Below are 20,280 nucleotides of genomic sequence, written 5' to 3' on the forward strand. Positions count from 1 at the left end.
GGCTGGGTGCTCGACCCCCGAGTGGCGGAGTACCAAATCTGGTGATGACTGGGTCGGCCCTGCTCCGCACGGTTCGATTTGGTTCATAGATTGTCCTCGGCTCGGCCATGTGTCAACCTCTGATTGGTGGGTGATTTATGCCTTATCAGTAAGGAGAGGGGAAAATTTTGAAATCCATGGGATTGATTCAGATATTCTCTCAGATTTCATGTATTTCTTCTGGACTGATTAAGATTTCCTCTCAAATATTCTCTCAGATTTCATGTCTTTCTTCTCACATGCGTAACAATTATAGTAACCGTCACATCACCAGAACCAATTCATCTTGTCCGTCAGAGTCGGAAGAAAAAGAGTTTGAGAATTTAAAAAAGAGAGAAAAAAAAAAAACTGAAAAAATGTAAATCTATACATTGGTTATGTTGAACCATGAATTGTGCGACCTTCCAACCACAAAAAAAAAAAAAAGGAGAAAAGAATTGTGCAACCTTAATTTGAATCAAAATCCATGAAAACAAAATGTTTATTGAAGTTGTAGTGTCAAAATGGATCGAAATTTCATGAAAATAAGCTGACCTGTTAATCAGTAGCAGAAAAACTTTTCAGTGTTTGTTTCAAAGAATTCTTAACAGCAGAATAGCCTACCAACAATAACCCATCAGAAAAGAGGAAGAACAGGCTTTCGCAGGGGAGAATAGACAAGGAAAAGAGGATGGAGAAAATGGAAGGATTCTGTCATGAGGTAGAAAGGAAGAGAGCAGAAATCATGGGGAAAAAGGGAGAAAAAAAATCTCACAATCGATCGATGCCCTGAATAGAACCACAAAAGGGGTCGGTCTTACTTAAATGGTAGAACTAGACTGAAAGCTGTTCCCGTACCATTTCAGTAAAACCTCCTTAGGGTTATAGCGGCCGTCCAAGAGAGATGACAAAGGCTTCCATTTTCTAGCATTATCCCCCATACCATGCTTCCCCTAACCTCTCTCTCTCTCTCACAGATGTCTCCACTGTGCGTGAGAGACCAAACAAAAATAAATAGGATCAGGACAAAGGGAACTCAAAGAGAAATTGCAAAAGGAGTCAGGGAACTGAGGGGATAGAGACAGAGGATAGAGTAGTAGTAGGTCGTTACCTCAGTCTCCGGATTATAGTTGCAGCGGTGGCCAGCCGTTGATTCCTTGTCTCTTTCGATCGCTTTCGCCCCTGCTACGAACGAGGAATTGTTGAAATAACAAGAGTGAAGTGAAAAACTCTGCCATAAAATTGCCGAGTTTTTTTTTTTTTTTTTTTTTTTTGGGGCCCATTTAGATTTGGCTCCTGTCTTGCAGTGGCGGGAGCTGGAGCGTCCAGCACCCCCTTAGATCTCTCCACCTGGCCTTAATTAATAATACTCATTTTAATCCATTTGGCTCCCATCTTCCTCTCTCTCACCCTACGAACCGGACCCGAAACAACGTAAACTGCATAGGTTCTTCCTCTTTTTCTTTCTTTCTACAACCACCGCTCCACTGTGCACACAACCGCCCCACCACCGCTGCAACCTCCGACTATCCAACCACTTGTCTAAGCAATCCTTGTGTAATACCAGCAGTGGCAGCAAACCTCTGATCACCCCACATCAACGCACCCCTCTCTCTCTCTCAAACTTGCAGTTGGGTAGCTTCTCTTAAATCTCTTCTCTCTTCAGTTTCTCATTTTAGCTTACTAGTTCTGCTTCATCGCTTGGCTTTTGGCTTTAGGAATTTGTTCTTGTGAGTATATCCCACGTCGATTCAAGCAACCACGATGAGCCCAGTAGCAGATATCAACGGGAACTTGGCTTCAACCATGAACCACTTGTTCAAAACCCCAACTCCATCTCTACTCTGATTTTGTTTTCCATCAATTCAAAACCAAAGTTTGGATCTGTTTTTCCCATTTCATAAGAGATTGTTTGATTTCTAAAAGAGAAAGAATGGCTCCAAGGCGAGCGAGGAAGAAGATGGTGAAGACGACAACAACGAAAGTGGTTGCAGAGAGAGTGGAAATCACCGTGCTTACAATCCACATCAGAACGGCAATACCCACCAAAAAGCCCTTAAAGGTCGCAATGGAACAGAACATTGAAGAAGAGACGAATAAGCAGGTGCCTCAACCTGAAGCTGGGGTTGGGCATGGAGAGGAAGGGAAGGGAACAAGAAAGAGAGGAAGACCACCAAAGAGTAAAGGTGATGGGGCAAAGAGGAGGAGAAAGAAAAGGAGTGGGGAGAGTGTTGTTAGGGTAGAATTTAAGAGGTATCTGTACATGGTATTGAAGCAGGTGCACCCACAACTCTTTATCGTCCAAGCCCAAGACCAAGACCGTCGAGGTTGTCATTTCCTGAGAGGAGAAGACAGCACAGCCAGAGTAAATAAGCAAGTACAGACAGGCCCCGGTGGTCTTCTTCTTGGTGCCATTAAATTAGGAAAGGGAGGAGAAGCTTCGACGGTGCCTAATCGAAATGCCCTTCCTTGACAATAGCTTTGCAGGTGTGTAGTAGGATTCTTCGAACATTTTGCAACTTCTCTATCGGGTTCGTAGGGTGAGAGAGGAAGATGGGAACCAAATGGGATTAAAACGAGTATTATTAATTAAGGCCGTTGGATGCTACTAAAGCCAGGTGGAGAGACCTAAGAGGGGTGCTGGACGCTCCAGCTCCCGCCACTGCAGGATAGGAGCCTCTGGGGATTGTATATCCGAATAGGGTTTGAAATTTTGGGGTTTTATACCATTTCGATTTCTGTTAAAATCAAAATATTTTCATGAAATTTCGATCCATTTAATTTGACACTATAACTTCAATAAACAATTTGTTTTTCAGACTCGTGGAGGCTATCACCGTGGTCTTGAATAGCGTCGGTGAGGGTTCCACCGGAGATATGGGCTGCGTCCCGCCTCTGTTGAGGCTGTGTTGCAGGAAAGGTTGCCATTCTCATCGTTTTTTTATAAAAAAGGTTGCAGAGCATGGTGGGGGCGGAGTTGCAGGAAAAGGGATGAAGAAGAAGAAGAAAGAGGGTAAAACGATCATCTCACAAGAACCCAGGGTTAGTTTACAGATTATGAAAAATATTACTAAACCACGTCAACATTTAACAGATGGTCGCTAACGGCAGGGATGTAAATAGTTGAAAAGTAGAGCGAAGGGATATCTAATTGGGGAACATGTAAGGTAGGAAGGTGTAATTGGATATATAATTTCCCATTTTTTTGTGTGTGTGTGTGTGTGTTTGTTTTTAGAGAAATTTTCGGTGACGCCCCTTCTGTTGGACCGTGGAATTAATGCCATCCCGTTAAGTCTCAATATATCAATATGGGCCCAAAAACTAACGGAAAAGGTCTTTGAACTGTTAATTAGTGATGTGAGCAGGTTAGAATTTTTTAAAAGACTATTTTGCCCTTCTCCTTAAAACAAGTGATCCAAGTCATCTGACCAAAATGCCCTCTATCTTCTTCAAATCGTTTCCCCCAAACCTGCAAATGGATTCAGATTTAGGTAAAAAAACAGTCAAATGGATCTTCCCAAGGACTCATGCTCGCCTTTGATCGAAAGGAAGAAGAAATTGAATTGAACCAAGAAGAAGGGTTTCCCTCTGCTCTCTTCTGATTTCTCAAATTTTTTTTTCAACATTCATCTTAAAATCGTTTAGGGTTTGATTCAACATGGAAGAAATGGAAAGATGGGAATCAACACTTGTGCCTGGATACTTTGGAGTTAAATCGCCGCTAACTGCGGCTTCACCCGACGGTGCTCTAATTTTCAAAAACCACGGCAATCAACAATGAAACTTCGGTCGGTGTCCATTTGTCGGAAAAACAACCTAAAAAAATACCCATTCTTCCAAATTCAATTACCTAACCCACTCTGTGACTTGCAAAATTTGTTTTTTTTTTTTAAATCTGCATGTTACCGGAGAGGCCGGTGACCGCAACAAAACTGGTAAAGGGGAAGTCCGGCTGGGGCTGGCCCATGAGAGCATCACGGCTGTGGCAGTTTTTTTTTTTTTATAAATCTAAACAGTTATAGGTTACCGGAGAGAGATATTCACTCCGGCGACCATCTCTGTCGCTGCCCTTTAACCAATCACCCTGCTGTCCGTTTCTGCAGGTTTTTTTTATTAAAGCGATCATAGGTCACAGGAGGGAGGACGACCTCACCCCGGCATCCACCATTGCCGGTCTCCCTGTCCCTTAATGGCAGCCATGACTGCCTTCGTAGATTTTTTTTTTATTTATACCCAGACAAACAAATGGCTACTGATTTATTGGAGGGTAAATACGACAGAGCCATGGAGTCGGGGACGAAAGCTGCTGGAGCGAAATGCAGGTCAGGGAGGGAATGGGGTTTCGAGCATAGTACTATATCTCGCGATATATCGGTATCTCGGGCCTACCGAGATATCCGAAATATCCGAGATATCGCGAAATATTCCCGAAATATTGCATTTTTTCTGCAATATTTCGGGGGTCCACTCTGGGGTATTTGGCCATATTTAGGCACGAAACTTCATGGACAACCTTATTTAAGCTTAATAAACACATTTAAACCATAAAATTGTAAAAATGTGAATTCAAATTGGTGTTTTGGGCTTGCACTTGATTGACATACGTCGCCGACCTTAATGTATAAATAGTTAAATACACATAGATTAATGAAATCACAACTTAAGTTACAAATTACAAGTGCTAAGCGCTAATAGTAGTTCTTGTGCCTCCTGGATCAATCCCACTCATGCCTCGGCGAGTCGACGTCCATTGCTCTCTGTTTGAATGACATATGTGGACCACGGTATAGAATCGGAGAAGAAACGAGTGTAGTCATCCACAAGTGTCACGTAAATGGAATCATCAACGATCGTAGGTAACCTATCCTAGGATATAAACTAGGGTTACCAATCGATCCATCCTAGTGAAGAAGATGATCCACGTGATATGATGTTGGCGCCGCAAGAGGCGATGGCATTGGCTGCATGTATGGTCGGTGAGGTTGGTATCTAGGTCCGCTAGGGTATGCAAAGATGTTATCTACAAAAGATGATCCAAGATGTCCCTGGGACTGGGGTGTAGTCATAGTCCCCTACCCCACTAAAGCGCCCATATGATGATGATCCATCTCCATATCCACCGTAAGGTTGTGATGCACCATAATCCGATGCCAATGGAGTGGCATGTGCGTCAAAAGATGGGGCACGCCAATGTCCGATCGGTCCTCCCTCCCTATCACCCATACTCAAACCACCAATGAGCTAGATAGGTTATCAATGTCCATTTGATCGAGGTTGCAACTGTGTTTGTCGACCCCTACGCTTCTGTTGTATGTATGTAGGGGCCTCTCGAGGGTGGGGGTGCGGGGCACGTGCTCGTGGTCCGTATCTTGTGTGGCATGATCAAAGCTGTGTCTCTCCGGTGAATCGGAGTGGGTCTCACAGTGCCGAATCCGGGCCTCCTGGCCTACCACATAACGCTCTCGCATGCCGTCATATTCTTCACCAACATCACCACCACCAACATCACCACCACCCGCATCACCATCACCACCACCAAGCATCACCATCATCACCATCATCATCATTTGAGGACTTAGACCGGTCTTCATCATCAAGCAACATTGCCACCAGTGGTCGGAATGGTATGGGTGAGGCTTCCCTTGCATGTATCGACCTCGTCGCCATATACTCGTCCACATCGGCACCAATCTCGGAAGCTATCATGGGGTCGGGCCTACCTCCCTCCTCATCCAACAACGGCTCACCTCTATCCTCACCCAATCCACAATAGGGTCCTCATATGCGAGTCAACTTGAAAGATGTCGCCTAGATCAATGGTGCCCCTCTGTCCCTCATGTCCCATGCGTATGTGTTGCGATTTCAGCCTCAAGTTGTAGTGCACATACACCATGTCGGATAAACGTTGAGACCCAATCTTGCGCCTCTTGGAGTGGATGAGTGCAAAGGTACTCCAGTTCCTCTCACAACCAGATGCGAGAACATGTTTGGGCAAGGACTTTAATTGCTATTCTTCTTAAGTTTTCACCGATTCCCCATACAACACCCACCATTAATTTGCATTACAAGTTTACAACAAAAAGACATGTGTCAAATGTTGTTTCAACTTTCAACTTTCAAATTTCAATACATATGTAATTTAAAACTTAAAAGAATTACCAAGCATCACCACGTGCTCGCCTTGTATCGTGACCTCGGTTCCAAAACTTCCCAATGCATCCCTAAATACCTTGATCTATACCCATGTGGAAAATTAGTAAGTACTTCTTCACTACTTATTTGAAAGCATCAATAAGTTGAGTTTCCAAATGAACTCACTTCATTGTTGCAAATTGCTTGTAGTGCACCATCCGGCTCCAACTTCTTCACTACTTGTTTCACAAAGATCAATAAGTTGAGTTTCCAACCCAAGCCTATTGTTATATTGATACTTAGGGTTGAAGTAGTATCTTGAAATATGACATATAGAATAGAGGTATTGTCAAATGCATAGGTAATTAGTAAATAATAATACTATGAATTAGTAAACATAAAACAAATTTACTCAAACCTTATCGGTGGATGCATAAGTTGATTCTCCCAATGAGCATTTATGATATCTAAGAAGTGTTTGCTCTCGCGAGGACCCACACTATAGACACTATCTTTCATCAAGTCTATTGCAAAGATATAGGACTGGCATGGTTGGGCCCTTGAGAGCGGAGTCGCAACATGTAGAACTTGAATTACGGCTCTAAAACTTTCACCACTTTGCTTAGTTTGGTCCGAAGTCCTCGGATGACATCGTTGTTTGTGCTTCCTCCCATTTTGCATCTTGGAACCCTTCCATTGAAACCACTCCTCGAAGCAAACATGCTTCTCGGCCGACCTTCTTTGTCTCAATGCTTTTGAGGGCAATGTAGTTGGTGGCAAATCTTGTGATGCCAGCCTAACCAAGTCACCCCACATTTTTCCCTCAATAGATTGAGTGCATAGGAGTGGTTGTATACAAAGTTGGTGACTTGTCTTGCACTTTCAACCACGATCTTCACCAACTTTAACTTTCCCATATCTTTTAGCATTAAGTCAATGCAATGGGCTGCACAAGGAGTCCGAAGAGCGGTACTTATTATTGTTCATCATCTTCTCACCCCAGCTTGAAGTTACTTCCATTGTCCGTTACAATCTGGACAACATTCTCAATACCCACATCTTTTCCACTACTTCCTTTAACAATCAGTAAATATATTTTGCATCCTTTATCTCTTTGGATGCATCCACGCATTTGAGGAACACTGTCCTCCCATCACAATAAATCATGAAATTGATGATGGACTTTCTTGTAGGCCCATCCATCCATCTGCCATTATAGTCACCCCATATGTCTCCCACATATTCTTCATCTCACTAATGTACTCATCAATCTCACTCTTTTGTTGAGGTAGATAAACATTCATTACCTCATATGGGGTGGGGCCCTTGAATCCTGGGCCGGCCTCGCAATGGTATCTATCATGGTATCATAATGGGGGCCTTGTGCGATGTTGTTTGGGATGGTATGGTATAGCATCCACTTAGCTATTGATTCTTTAACCAATCCCTTCATCCCCTTCCATGCTCCTTTGATTCTGGGTTGATTGCTTCCTTTCTTCTTATGCAATTTAGGATCGGATGTTGATGGTGATGAGAATCTTGGTAGAGGTGTTGGGGTTGCCCTCACACTTTGTGATCTTTTAAAAGGATTCAAAGTTTTAGGACCTCCGAACGCCACTCCTCCACTACCCCTACTCTTTGTCTCTCGATCATCTTGAAAACTTCCTCTACTCCTTGAAACATCCGCCTAAAATCCCTAGCCTCCTCTGTGTTTGTATGTCATCAGTCGCAATGTCATCATCGAGGAGGAGGAGGAGTCATCATCATCATTGTATCGTCTTCCTCCTCCCATCGAACTCCTCACTGTATCCTCAAGTTGTTCTCTTATCCTTTGCTTGTCGCCTTCCTCTTCTTTCTTCCCCTCAAACTATCACCAATCTCCTGGCTACTTCAGTAGGGACCATATGACAACCTACAACATCTTTAGATCCTCCAGGTCGGATGTTGTTTAATCTCTGGACCCACCTCCCATAAATTGCATGTGACAATAATTACATATAGATTTTCTCTTATCCCCATCAATGGGAGTACCATGTAACCATGCAATGTCACCCCTATCTTGGCTGGTTGGTCTCTCTTGTTCCCTCTGTTCTCTTTGTTCCGTCCGCCCCTTTGTTGACTACTTTCCCCACCTTTTGCTTGCCCTCGCACGTTGTCTATCACGATCCGCCATAATGATACTTGTTTTCGCAATGTAAGTAACACAAATAATTAAAAAACTTAATGTAGATGCACTTCAATTGACACTTTTAGATTACTAATACACTTGTATAGTTATTTAATATTTTTCCCCTAACCCTTATATTTTTCACAAAATTAAAACCAATTTTTATATATAATGTTAATATAAGTATTGACCTAACACAACAAAACTATGAATTAGTAAACATAATATACATGTAATGCATCTCAAAACATATAGAAATAACTTTCATATTTTTTCATTATTTTTAAACTTAAAACTCATATTTTTCCTTATTTATTTCTGTTTTTTTAATTTTTATATATTTTTCTTAATTTTCGAAAATTAAAAGAATTATTTAAGAGCAGAAAAATAAATCCGACAACGTGAAGCCGTAGATCGGCCATTGGTGTCTAACATATATTTAATTCATTACCATCTAAGTCATATTACCCCTAATTATTTCCTATTTTAGTTGTAGGAAAATGAATTTTTAAAACCAGAAAAAAATAAAAAAATACATATGGGAAAAAATTTGACACCGTGAGGCTGTAGATCGCCTCCGTGTCTAACATATATTAATATCATCAACATCCAACAACATTTGTACAAAGTTTTTTAAAAAAATTGTTTTAGAGAAATATAATTTACCTTAAATAATGAAATTAGGCTTGGATGATGAGCTTAGATGACCCTCCACGTCTTCCGCGACAAGGAGCTTCAATGAGGCTTGGAAGGGAGAAGAAGAGAGAAAATTTCATTTTAGCAGCTCTCGGTCGAAATATCGACCAAGAGCTGCGAAATATGCAATTTATAAGGATTTTGAATGTGACACTATTGTCACTTTACAATATCTCGCGATATATCGTGATATCTCGCGATATATCGTGAGTTCCACGATATATCATCGAAATATCTCGATATATCGACGAGTTATTGTACTTTTTTATTTCGACCTTGTTTCGTATCTCGGTCATGTCGAGATTCACGAAATATCGCGATATATCGCCGATATTTCGCGAGATTTTATACCATGGTTTCGAGAGGAAGAGTGGATTCCCAAATTTTTGTTTTATTCCAAATCAACACTTAAGATTTATTTGTTCAGATCCAATGGTCCAAAAGACACCCTTGAAAACCCCAACCCTTTTTTCTATTTTATCATTTGTTTTTTAATATTTTAGTGTAGAGCGCAGTTTAGTCATTTCCATTACACACAGTTAACCCCGTTTGTTTTTGGGCCCAAATTGATATATAGAGTTATTGGGCCCAAATTGATATATATAGCCACTTAATGAGGTGGCATAAATTCCACGGTCCAACTGAGGGGGGGGAGGGGTCGTTGAAAATTTCCCTTTTTTTTAATAGGAATGAGATATAGAGATCTCCAAATTACGAACTAGTCGGATGGTTTATCAGTGAAGAAATTTAAAAATCTGGGGTTCCTAATGTTCGATTGCGTTCCTTCTGCTCCATTAACTTGTTCCGGCGTTGTAACCCTCAAGTTAGGGTTACTGAGATGTAATTGGAAAGTAAGATTCTGCAGAACCGAGTTCTTTCGAAGGATTGATTACTGTCGTTCCTCAAAACTCTCAAATGACTTCAGTTCAGTTCGGTTAGGCACTCGAAACGGAGTTCAATTTGCTGGTGCTTCTTTTAATCGTAATGGAGGTGAGATAGATGATGTCAGTCCATTCGATCTTGTAAGGTTGAGTCGTAATTCAGATGCTTTGGGATCCAGAAACCATGATATTTATGATGAATTGGGTTTAAAGGAGGAAGATGGAAACAGTTTTGAGTTTCAAACGGACCATAAAAGTGGAGAAGAAGAAGAAGATGTTCGTTTTAATCCGACAGCAGCAAGCGGTTTCAGTGGTGGGCGAACGGAAGATGATAACAGTAGCACCGCATCAGTGTCTTCGAATGTCGATTTTCTCGAATTGAAGAGTGATTTGGAAAACGGGGAGAGAACAACCAGGAGTTCGGGGAGTCTGGAGACCGAGGATGTGATTCGAACCGAAGGAACTGGTTCAACGTATGACAAGCTAGGGCCGTCCATTGGGAGTTCGGGACTCCGAAGCGGAAGGCAAATGATAAGGAGATCGAGCATGTTGGCAAAGCAAGTAATTAGCGTGCAATCTGCTCTTTCCTTGGGTTTTATCTCGCAACTTTGGGTTGACACCTGCTCAGTAAGTATTCTGTTTGTCTAGTCAAAATTAAGTGTATGCTACCTTGAACTAATTCAAGCGATTTAGCAAGTGATATACTGATGTTTGTAAATGGCGTCTCCCATTGTTTCAAAGATGGATTGTGTATATGATGGAACTTGAGAAGTCTCCTTTAAGTCAGTGAGGTTTTAGGGTTTAGCTAGCTTTCGTACTCTCTCTCTCAGTTATATCTGCGAGAGTTTGTTGAATAAATACTACTACAAGTCTACAACTAGAACTACAAGTACTTGGTGCAGCTATAATGTTATTCTTCACGTCAGATGACCTGGCTTTGGAAAAAGGGAAGACCCTGTTCTAACGAATACTACTAATAATATTGGTGCAGCTATACATTTTTTCCCCTTCTTTTCTCACTTGGACACTGGCTTCGTTAGGTTTCCTTGTTCTTTCTTTTTTTAGGCTAGTGCATGTTTCATTCATTGTCTGTACTTTTACTCTATCATCATGTATCACATAGTATTTAGATTTGAGAATTTATTTTCCCTCTTGTTTCTGATACATCTTTGTATTTATTAGTCAGGTATAACCCCCTTGGGCCCTTCCTTTATACGAGTCATAGAGTCCTGATATAAATTTGAGTTCTCTGCTGCCCAAATTGCAGAACCATTTGCCAATGGCCATGGATTGCAAGATTAGTGAAATATCTGAATCTTTCAATAATTGTTCCTACTTACATGTTATATCAGTGGTAATGATATTATTAATAACATGCTCTTGCTTGTTAAGCAGTGTAGAAATACAGTGAACACATGCCCCATCCTGAATCCTTAATTCCAAGTTGGACAGTTCCAAATAACTTACTAGTACCCCCCCCCTCCCAAAAAAAAAAAAAGTGCAACCATCTTCCATGATATTGCAGTATCCAGTCAGTGAAATCTCTGTACTTACCCAGATGTATATAATTCCATAAGTAGCTTCCAATATTTTTATTGGTGGATGAAAAACCTCCCACCTACCTTTGAGACATAGTTGTCATGGCGTCGCCATGGCGTCCTGGCGCTGGAGAGGGTTGCATGGCGACCTACGCCATGGCGTCCCTCTTTGATTTCTTCTTCTGTCTCTCTTTCCTCTTCGACTTCTTCTTCCTGTCTTTGATTTCTTCTTCCCTCTTCGATTTCTTCTTTCCCTCTTCAATTTCTTTCGATTTCTTCTTTCCCTCTTCGATTTCTTCTTCCCTGTCTTCTTTCCGTCTTCGATTTCTTTCGATTTCTTCTTTCCCTCGTCGATTTCTGAATTTTCTTCTTAAAACTTGAGAAACAATAGAGAACAAATAAAACATGGCATGAGTATACATCTATTAACACATTAAAAATAGAGAAAATAAAAAATAAAACATGGTCGAAATGCTCGCCATGGCGGGCGACATGTCGATATATCGACGTGACACCCCTCCACCGAATTGGATCGCCGTGACGCCGTAACAACTATGCTTTGAGAATAACAAAATCTACAATATGTACTTCTTTGTGGCATTATTATCAAATGAGGTGTGAAAGATTTGTATCAAAGTCTGAGGGATATAGATTTTAGAAAGTGGCACATATTTGAAATGCAGCTGGATGATCATGCATCTTCTTGGTTTTTTTCCATTCATCTCATACATCCAAAAAACAAATGAGGAAAGGGTTTACAGATAGATCTATTCAGCTTCCTTCCTGGCCACCCTGAGTGATAAGAAATCTACAATATTTGTTTCTGTTTCTATGTATTTATTTGTGTCAGATAGGTAGAATATGCTTATTGGTGGTTCCTCTTATTGAGGTATAAAGCTGACATTTCTTCATCTTTAAATTTTTTTTCTGCAGTGGTTGGTTATCATGGTAGAGGTCAGGCCGAGCTTGCTTTCTGGAGAAACAGAAAGGTTTGTTCTGAAGGATATCTGCCAGGTATGTTGATACCATGTTCTGTAAACTCTGTGTGCATTCTTTTACAGTATGTAGTAGTTATAAGAGGGTAGGCGCAAAGTTTCATATCCGAGGAAGAGAATTTTATGCTGTAAAGTTCCATCTGCTTTTGGATAATTTCATTTATTTTATTTCGGTACATGTGGTAAATGTTATTCCTTTTGGAATCCTGTCTTAGTCTCTTGTTTATGAGTTTTATTCCCTCCGTACCACAAGGATAGTCTTGTTTGAGATTTTTCACTGTCCTAAATTCCATTTGCTTTTGGATAATTTCATTTATTTTATTTCGGTACATGTGGTAAATGTCGTTCCTTTTGGAATCCTGTCTTAGTCTCTTGTTTATGAGTTTTATTCCCTCCATACCACAAGGATAGTCTTGTTTGAGATTTTTCACTGTCCTAAAATGTTTGTCCATAAAAAACCAAGATATGAAGTTTTGTAGGATTCCCCATAGTGCCCCTATTTAACATACACATTTGATCAAGGCATCAAGATCATTGTGCTGTCAAGAACAGTAAATCGTCTGTCCCTAGAAAAACTTTACTAATATGTCAAGAACATGGTGCTGTGAGACATTTTGACATCTTTCCCATGTTTTTAGTTTACGATGGAGAATTATGCACATTACTTTTATTCTTTTTTGTCCTGGGTATTTGTTGAATTCTATTTGTTGTTCTTTACAGGTTGGTGATGTTGTGCTTGTTAAGGATGAAAGTGTATTGGAGAATGAATTTAAAATGATTGGACTGGACACTTTGGTATTGCAGTCTTCCTTTTTACTTGGCATATCATTCAGTTTCCCTTGGCAAAACACTTAGACCCATACATGTTCGAGTTTTTACCTCTCATTTACATTGATTTGCCCATACCCTCTAGTGATATGAGAAATTTGAGGTACCTGTGAGGTATATTGTAAGGATGCACAATCACCAGCAGAACTGAACCTAGTTAATGTAGTACTGGTTTGAATATCAAACTTGTCACCAAAACAGGATCTTTATTCAAAGGAATAGGTTCAGATTTAGGGTGATTTAGGATAACACAAAAGTGATTGGTTGAATTGGGCTGTAGGTGAGGTTGAGTGTAGTATGTAAGGGAAAGGAGGTTTGCTGAAAGTTTCATCTCAATCGGATGGCTAAAAGCAGTCGTTATGGACTAATTAATCCTAGTGACTATAGGAATAGGGGTAGAATGGTAATTTCGGGTACATAAATTAGAGTTTAGGAAGTGAGATTAGGTTACTGATTTTAGATCTAAGTTAACCTAATATCAGTAGCCTAATTAGGTTATGAAAATAGAGTCAGATTTGGGTTATGGATGACCTAACTGTAGTTCTTATGGAGGCAGGGGTATAATGGGAAAATCAGAAATAAATCAAGATCCGACCATTAAAATTAGGTAAGTTTTGAATTGAGTTCCAGATGAGGGTTTGTGAACATGTGATTCAAATCTTAGATTCTCATGGCAATCGAGTGGCTAGTTTGCTTAATCTCAAAAAAAACCTTGGAATGTCTTGAATCTAAGGTTCTAGTTGCAGAAAATTAAGAACACACTTGTTAATGCCTTAATGGCTACGATCTGAAAATATGAATAAGAAACCAATAACCAACAGGAGAGCAAGAACACAAGATAGATCCACCTGAGCTTCACACCGAAAGGTGTCGATTGGATCAAACACCAATCCCTTCTTCCTTGATCACATGAGAGGAGTTATTCACAGTAGAAGACAAGTTGCAGCAGCAAACTTCAAAAATTTAAAATTGTGGGCAATGTAAAAGGCTCCCCCATGCATAGTTTTATTTATAAACCAAAAAATCAGACTTTGAGTTGGACTGGGACATCCCCCTAGCAGACTCAAATTACAAAGCCTAATCACTTAGTCAATGTTGACTTAAGTGATATGGACCCACTTATTTAATTGTGACTTAAAGATTTAAAATTAAATCACTTAAATTGAACCAACATTGGACCACAGTTCAATTAACAAAGCAAACAACAAGAAACTCAGCCTTATCCCAACTTAATGGGGTCTGCTTCATGGATCCAAACAGAACAAAGTAGGGAAAACGAGTTACTTAAGGTAAGAGGAAGTAGGCACTGCCCAGCACGTCAAGAGAAACTCAGCTAAATGGGGTCTGCAACATGAAAATAAACTATGGAAAGCAATATAACAAAAGCAAAACAACAACATAAGGCCACGGATTGGCTTCCTCCCTTGGACTTCTTCCTATGCGAGTAGGTCTTCAGATCTACATCAGCTCTCCCTGGTTTGAAAACATTCGTCTCCGACGAATGGGTGAAAGACATTAACGCCCATAACTCACATGAAGGTGCCTACATGTATTAGCATCTCCCACGGCAAGCCAATGGGCTCACAGGAGGGAGTGCTTCACGATTTGTACAGGGGTGGGGGGCACATGGTCAGGGAGGAGGGAGAGAGTGTGAGAAGGCGTGTACTACCGGCAGTGTGTACACCAATTTCCTTATTCGTATTGATAAGTGGATTCAATGGGACAACATGTCACCATTATTTGGTCAGACTGATTGGTGAAGGCAGATATACAAACCACCTATGGATAAGAGCCCAACTAGAAGTATAAAAACTCTGAGATTATAATAGAACTTGAACTAGGAATCATGGTTAAAGCCCCAAAGCCAGGTCACAAAACTAATAAGCTAAATGGAGTATGAAAAAATAGAACCTTGAATCATCCGAAAAAATAAAGATTGACCCCATAATCAAGTCCAGAAACCTGCCCCAGGATTCGAACTGATTTATATTCCTATAACAGGATTGGATCTCCAAGAACTAATGAAAGAACAGGAAACAGATCCATAAAATCTGCAGAAAATTGAGTGAAAAGGAGAGAGACTGTAAAGAAAACTCAACTGACCTGAATAATTGCAGATTTGTAGAACATCATTCCAGAAACAATTAATTAATTGTTTTTCTTGAAGATTTATTTGCCTAGAAGAGAACCATTCTCCATAACCAAAATACAGTATCCATTCCACAAATAAATGGAAAAGGTACATTAATAAATAGATACATTCAATGCCTTGTTTTTCTTTCTTTTTGGGTGCTGGGGTGTGAGCTTTTCTTTTTTTTTGCTTTGCTTTTTTTTGGGGTGGGGTGTGAGCTTTGCTGTTTTCACTTTTGAGTTGAAAACAATTTTGTATCCATTCCACAAATAAATGGAAAAGGTACATTAATAAATAGATACATTCAATGCCTTGTTTTTCTTTCTTTTTTTGGGTGCTGGGGTGTGAGCTTTGCTTCTTTTTTTTTTGCTTTCTTTTTTTTGGGGTGGGGTGTGAGCTTTGCTGTTTTCACTTTTGAGTTGAAAACAATTTTGTGGAATAAGTGTCTTGTTCATTTGGAAAACATTAAAACAGAAACTGATTATTCAAAAAACTGAAATATTTTTTTGGGAAACAGAAAAAGGGGAAAAAAAATTTTTCTGGTTTTTCATGGAGTGAATCTAGTACCACACTTATCAGGGGCAGTTTCATCAATGTATATGGAACATAACAGTCTGTGAAAGGTGGATTCATAGCGTCAAGAGGGAAAGCACCAGCAGTGCCAGTGAAGCACCCCTCTCCTTTTGTCTTCTCCCCACTCCTCTCCCTCCCCCCAAGCTTCCTTTCTCTCCGGATATCTCTTCCCCCTCCTTTTATATTCTTATCTCTCTCCCTCTGATTGGGTCTGAAAACACCAGCAGAGCGTGTAGCTTTCTGCCTTCTTTCCAAGGTCACAAACTTGGCCCATCCCACCTCCTCTTTTCTCCCTCTCTCTCATCTCATCTCCCATCCTGTGCAAGACAAAATCCAACAGATGGATGATTAAGACCAATGTCGTTTTCTCTCTTCTCTTAGCTTTTCCTATTTCACAAACAGAGTTTGGATTGCTGTAATGCTGCTGATACCACACTATTCACAGACCATGGATGTTGAAATGGATCAGAGGAGCTGTATTCAAAGTTTCCCTCATCACTGTAACAAATTTGATGCGGATATTTCTGATTTTTGAAAATTTGGAAAATAAATCTGTTTGGATACATTCGTTTGTTTAAAACAAAACAAAAAGTAAAGGAATGTTTTTTTTTTCCCTTCTGTTTTTAAACGGAAACAAATGGAAACATATCCATTGAGGCTCTAACGTAACTAGACCACAGTTGGAGCTCTCACTGAGATTCGTAATTGACTCTATGTGGAAGCCTTAATTTCATGACTACTAGAAGAAACCAATTTCAAAGAGAAAACTTACTATTATCCCCTTAACATGCTTGAAAGTATACTTGGGGCAGACCTATTTAAAAGCTTTTACCTTATCCCCATACTCTATTTAAGTACACAACTAATTACCCATCAAACAAGAATTTTAATAAATAAATACAATTTACAATTGGACTCCTACATAAACAAAAAAATAAATAAAATAATCCAGCACTCTTTGCAATTGCATAACAGGATCTAATTTGATCTTTTGAACAATCAAAACCCTCTAAAAATTGATGGAGATGGTCCTGCATCTCTGGTTTTTGCTGTAGACTCCTCTTGTGGGTAGCATCTGAGTGTGTAGATGTGATTTCTTAGGAGCTATGTTACTTGGACATTTGAGAATAGGGGCCAAACTTGTGTCAGGCACTTGTCACCAACAATGACTCGGGTCTTAAGTGTGTCTGTGATAATAGCTTAAAATATTTAGAAAAATTGTACCATCCTCGAACAAAGCATGTGGGGGTACTAGTAACTTGCCCAGGTGAATGCACAAAAATGAGTTGATCTCTTTGGTAATACTTATGGGTGTAAAAATAATTTAAAAATTCTTAAACATTAACAAATGCTATATAGCACTCTCTTGTCCCTAAATCATTTTTCCTTTTATTTTTTATTTTTTATTTTTTATTTTTTTTTTGGGGGGGGGGGGTTGGGGGAGCCTGAGTTCAATTCCTTGTCTCTATATTGCATTCCAATACTGGCACTCCTATCCATGTCAACTTAGCCTGAATGTGTATCATGTGTGAACTGCTGTGCTGCTGTTAACCATCCATAGTGATCTACTTGACAACTACTTTCAGATTTTCTTGGACTTCGACATTTTGAATGTATGCAATACCTAACAAGGGAGTAGGGAGGTAGACTTAAAAGGTTATTGAATGACAAAAGTGGAAAAGGAAATGAATGCAACTCAAATCCATGGATCATTTGGTTGACATACAACCACCAAACCCCCTCCTAAGAAAAAGACAAAAAAGATTGCTGTAAATTCTTGACGAGTTGGCTAGAAATCTTAGAACCCTGTTGTTGCTATATAGATGATTAATAATTATTCTTTGCTAAAAATGTCATTTTATTTTGTGTTGTTACCTCCCAGCATGTTATGTTTCCAGTCTCTGTTCAGAGGACGCCTAATATATTTTGTTTGTTAGGTAGGATACAATGTCATAACACCTAACAAACGCAACATTGGAAAGGTTAGTCCAAGATCTCTTCACCAACATGTCTACTTGCATTTAGAAATATGTACTCGACTCTATATCTTACAGTCATCTCATTTTCCTCTTTTATTATGTTTCAAGGTGCGAGGATACACTTTCAATGTTAATTCAGGCGCTGTGGAATCACTTGAGCTTGATTCTTTAGGGATTTCAATTATTCCATCCAGTTTGGTACGCAAATTTCTCTTATTCAAATTACAGAACTGATAAGAGTATACATTAAAAACTATTAAAGGCAGTGCACATTGTCATTATTGAAGAAGCTGGGGAGATAATACTCTGGTTTCAGTGCTTGACTGTTAAAGTGAAAATTGCCTGCATGGTCTGCACTTTATTCAACTAATTGAAGCGGTTGGTTAACTATCCTTTCAGGTAAGCACATTTGCTTTGTTTGTTGAGGATGTGCTTGAAGTAGTATCTGATACTGTGGTAGTGCATGAAACTGCAGCATCCAGGATTCAAAGATTGACAAAGGTACTTATATAACGTTACGACTCATGTCCCTTAAGCATCATGTCTCTGGCTGTTTGATCACTTGCTTTTCCAAGAAATCCTGCCCCTTTTTTTGTTGGGGGGGCGGGGAGGTGTTGTGGAGCACAGTATCAATGTATCAAAAGGTACTGGGTTGCAGCTCGGGCTGCTGGGCCGGGTTTGTGTCAACCCAAATACAACATGTAATGTGTATACAAGTCAATCTGGGCAGGGCCCAAAGCCTTGACCTAACTGTAGCTCAGGCTGCCGTTGGATAGGGATCCCCAAACTAAGTGCAGCCCATGGGCTGAAAATCCCAGCCCAGCTCTGCTTAATGTTGGCAAAGCCTGATTGGATTTGGGTTGGCTTGACCCAAGTTGCACCACAAAAGGCAAGCTTTGCCCTTTTTTTTTTTCTCTCTCTCTCTTTACATTGCTTGAGCACTTCATACTCCTGAGTATGGCACCTTATATGTTTAAATGTGAAAGTAATTAGTATTTGATACACACTGCGTATGCAAAACATACGCATGCAGGCCCCTGCATCGGCTTGATGCAGATGATCCCCAAGAGCTAATTAATGAAGTGCCATCTGCCCCATTTTGTCTCATCAGCTGGCCCTCTGATGCATAATGGTCGAGTCAACGAGTTATAGTATTCATTCTCAAAATAATAAACATCTTGCACATTTACTGCATAGCATGTCATTTGTTACCAAAAAACTTATGCCATTTTCATTTTTTTGCTTATAAAAATTTTACTTAAAATTCTAGTGTCATTAGATGAGAAGTTTATAATTTACTTAAAAGTTCCAGAGCCATTAGATTAGAATTTCTAATAAATTTATGGCTTAAGCTTGTTTTCCAATTTACTGGCTTTAAGCCTGCTCGCCCTAAAAATGAACAAATGAAGGCCTCTCAGGGAAGGGTTATGATAAATTGATAATGAAATTAGATCCTTAATGTAGGAAGAGGCATCTGGAACTAAAATAAGCCAAAGAGTTAAAATAAAACCTAAACCAATTGGGCAAAGTCTGTAGCTGAAATCAAAATCTGTGATCTGTAAACAAGTTCTAGTGTTTCTACCACCAAAAAGATTTAAAAAATAAATGTCTTCCATGTAACTAGGATTACTGGAAATGAGTATTTAAGGTTCTGATTGAGTGGAAAGATTAGGGTTTTCAGTTATGAAATTACGTGCAATATGGTCATGTATGAAAATATATGCAAACCGAGAAAACAATAGCTCAATTTGCTAGGTTTAGGGTTATGTTGGCAGGGATTAAGATGCACGGGAGTGAAGATGACAAGATTTTTGGTGGATGGAGTCGAATAAATGGTACAGATTATGGATCTCTACTTTGAGTTTGGAAATAGAAAATAGTAAGTACAGGAGGATGAGTCTAGTATAGCCTCTAGGCACTGGTGAGGTCAAATGTCTTCGTACAAAATACTCTGCGGGTGGGGGAGCCTCTTTATGACTTGCCAAAATTGATATGCTTATTTAGATTTCTTCCTGTGTGAACATTATAGAACCTTAATATATGCTTACATTAGGGTCTGCTGGATAATCGGAATGTTGATGCTTCACAAGATGAGTTTGGAGAATATGGCAGCTTTGATAGTCGATCTGCTCGAGTTGATCATAACCAATCCAGTCAGAAAAATTACAGTAGCAGACAGTTCGGGTCCAAAATGAAGGAAATTGAGGAAGATTGGCATCTCCCGATGGATTATTTATGATGCATCTGCATGGAAATTTTTTTTTGGGGGGGGCTTCTTTGTTGTTAATCTATTTCTAGTTATAATTAATTTTGTATATACTATATATTGCCAATTACCAAGC

General features: G+C 39.7%; 1 protein-coding gene and 1 long non-coding RNA gene across 3 annotated transcripts; one reads left to right on the top strand and one right to left on the bottom strand.

The window, feature by feature from the left end:
* Positions 1 to 1,683: 1,683 nt before the first annotated feature.
* On the bottom strand, positions 1,684 to 11,819 carry LOC122651662. Its single transcript, XR_006331483.1, has 3 exons — positions 11,810 to 11,819; positions 5,472 to 5,477; positions 1,684 to 1,849 (listed from the first exon to the last, which is right to left on the bottom strand). It is a non-coding gene; the product is annotated as an uncharacterized LOC122651662 (long non-coding RNA).
* On the top strand, positions 9,707 to 20,243 carry LOC122651659. 2 transcript variants are annotated; one of them, XM_043845139.1, is made up of 8 exons: positions 9,707 to 10,121; positions 10,161 to 10,521; positions 12,366 to 12,446; positions 13,148 to 13,222; positions 17,897 to 17,941; positions 18,047 to 18,136; positions 18,338 to 18,439; positions 19,992 to 20,228. In XM_043845139.1, exons 1-8 carry the CDS (start codon positions 9,781 to 9,783, stop codon positions 20,175 to 20,177), a joined length of 1,281 nt encoding a protein of 426 aa, XP_043701074.1. In that variant the 5' UTR covers positions 9,707 to 9,780; the 3' UTR covers positions 20,178 to 20,228. The 2 variants fall into 2 exon arrangements, with proteins under 2 accessions (XP_043701074.1, XP_043701075.1); XM_043845140.1 differs by lacking the exon at positions 18,047 to 18,136 and having other exon boundaries at positions 9,707 to 10,120; positions 10,160 to 10,521; positions 19,992 to 20,243.
* The last annotated feature ends 37 nt before the right edge of the window (positions 20,244 to 20,280 follow it).

The sequence above is a fragment of the Telopea speciosissima genome, chromosome 2 (assembly GCF_018873765.1).
Source record: "Telopea speciosissima isolate NSW1024214 ecotype Mountain lineage chromosome 2, Tspe_v1, whole genome shotgun sequence".
Taxonomy (NCBI): Eukaryota; Viridiplantae; Streptophyta; class Magnoliopsida; order Proteales; family Proteaceae; genus Telopea; species Telopea speciosissima.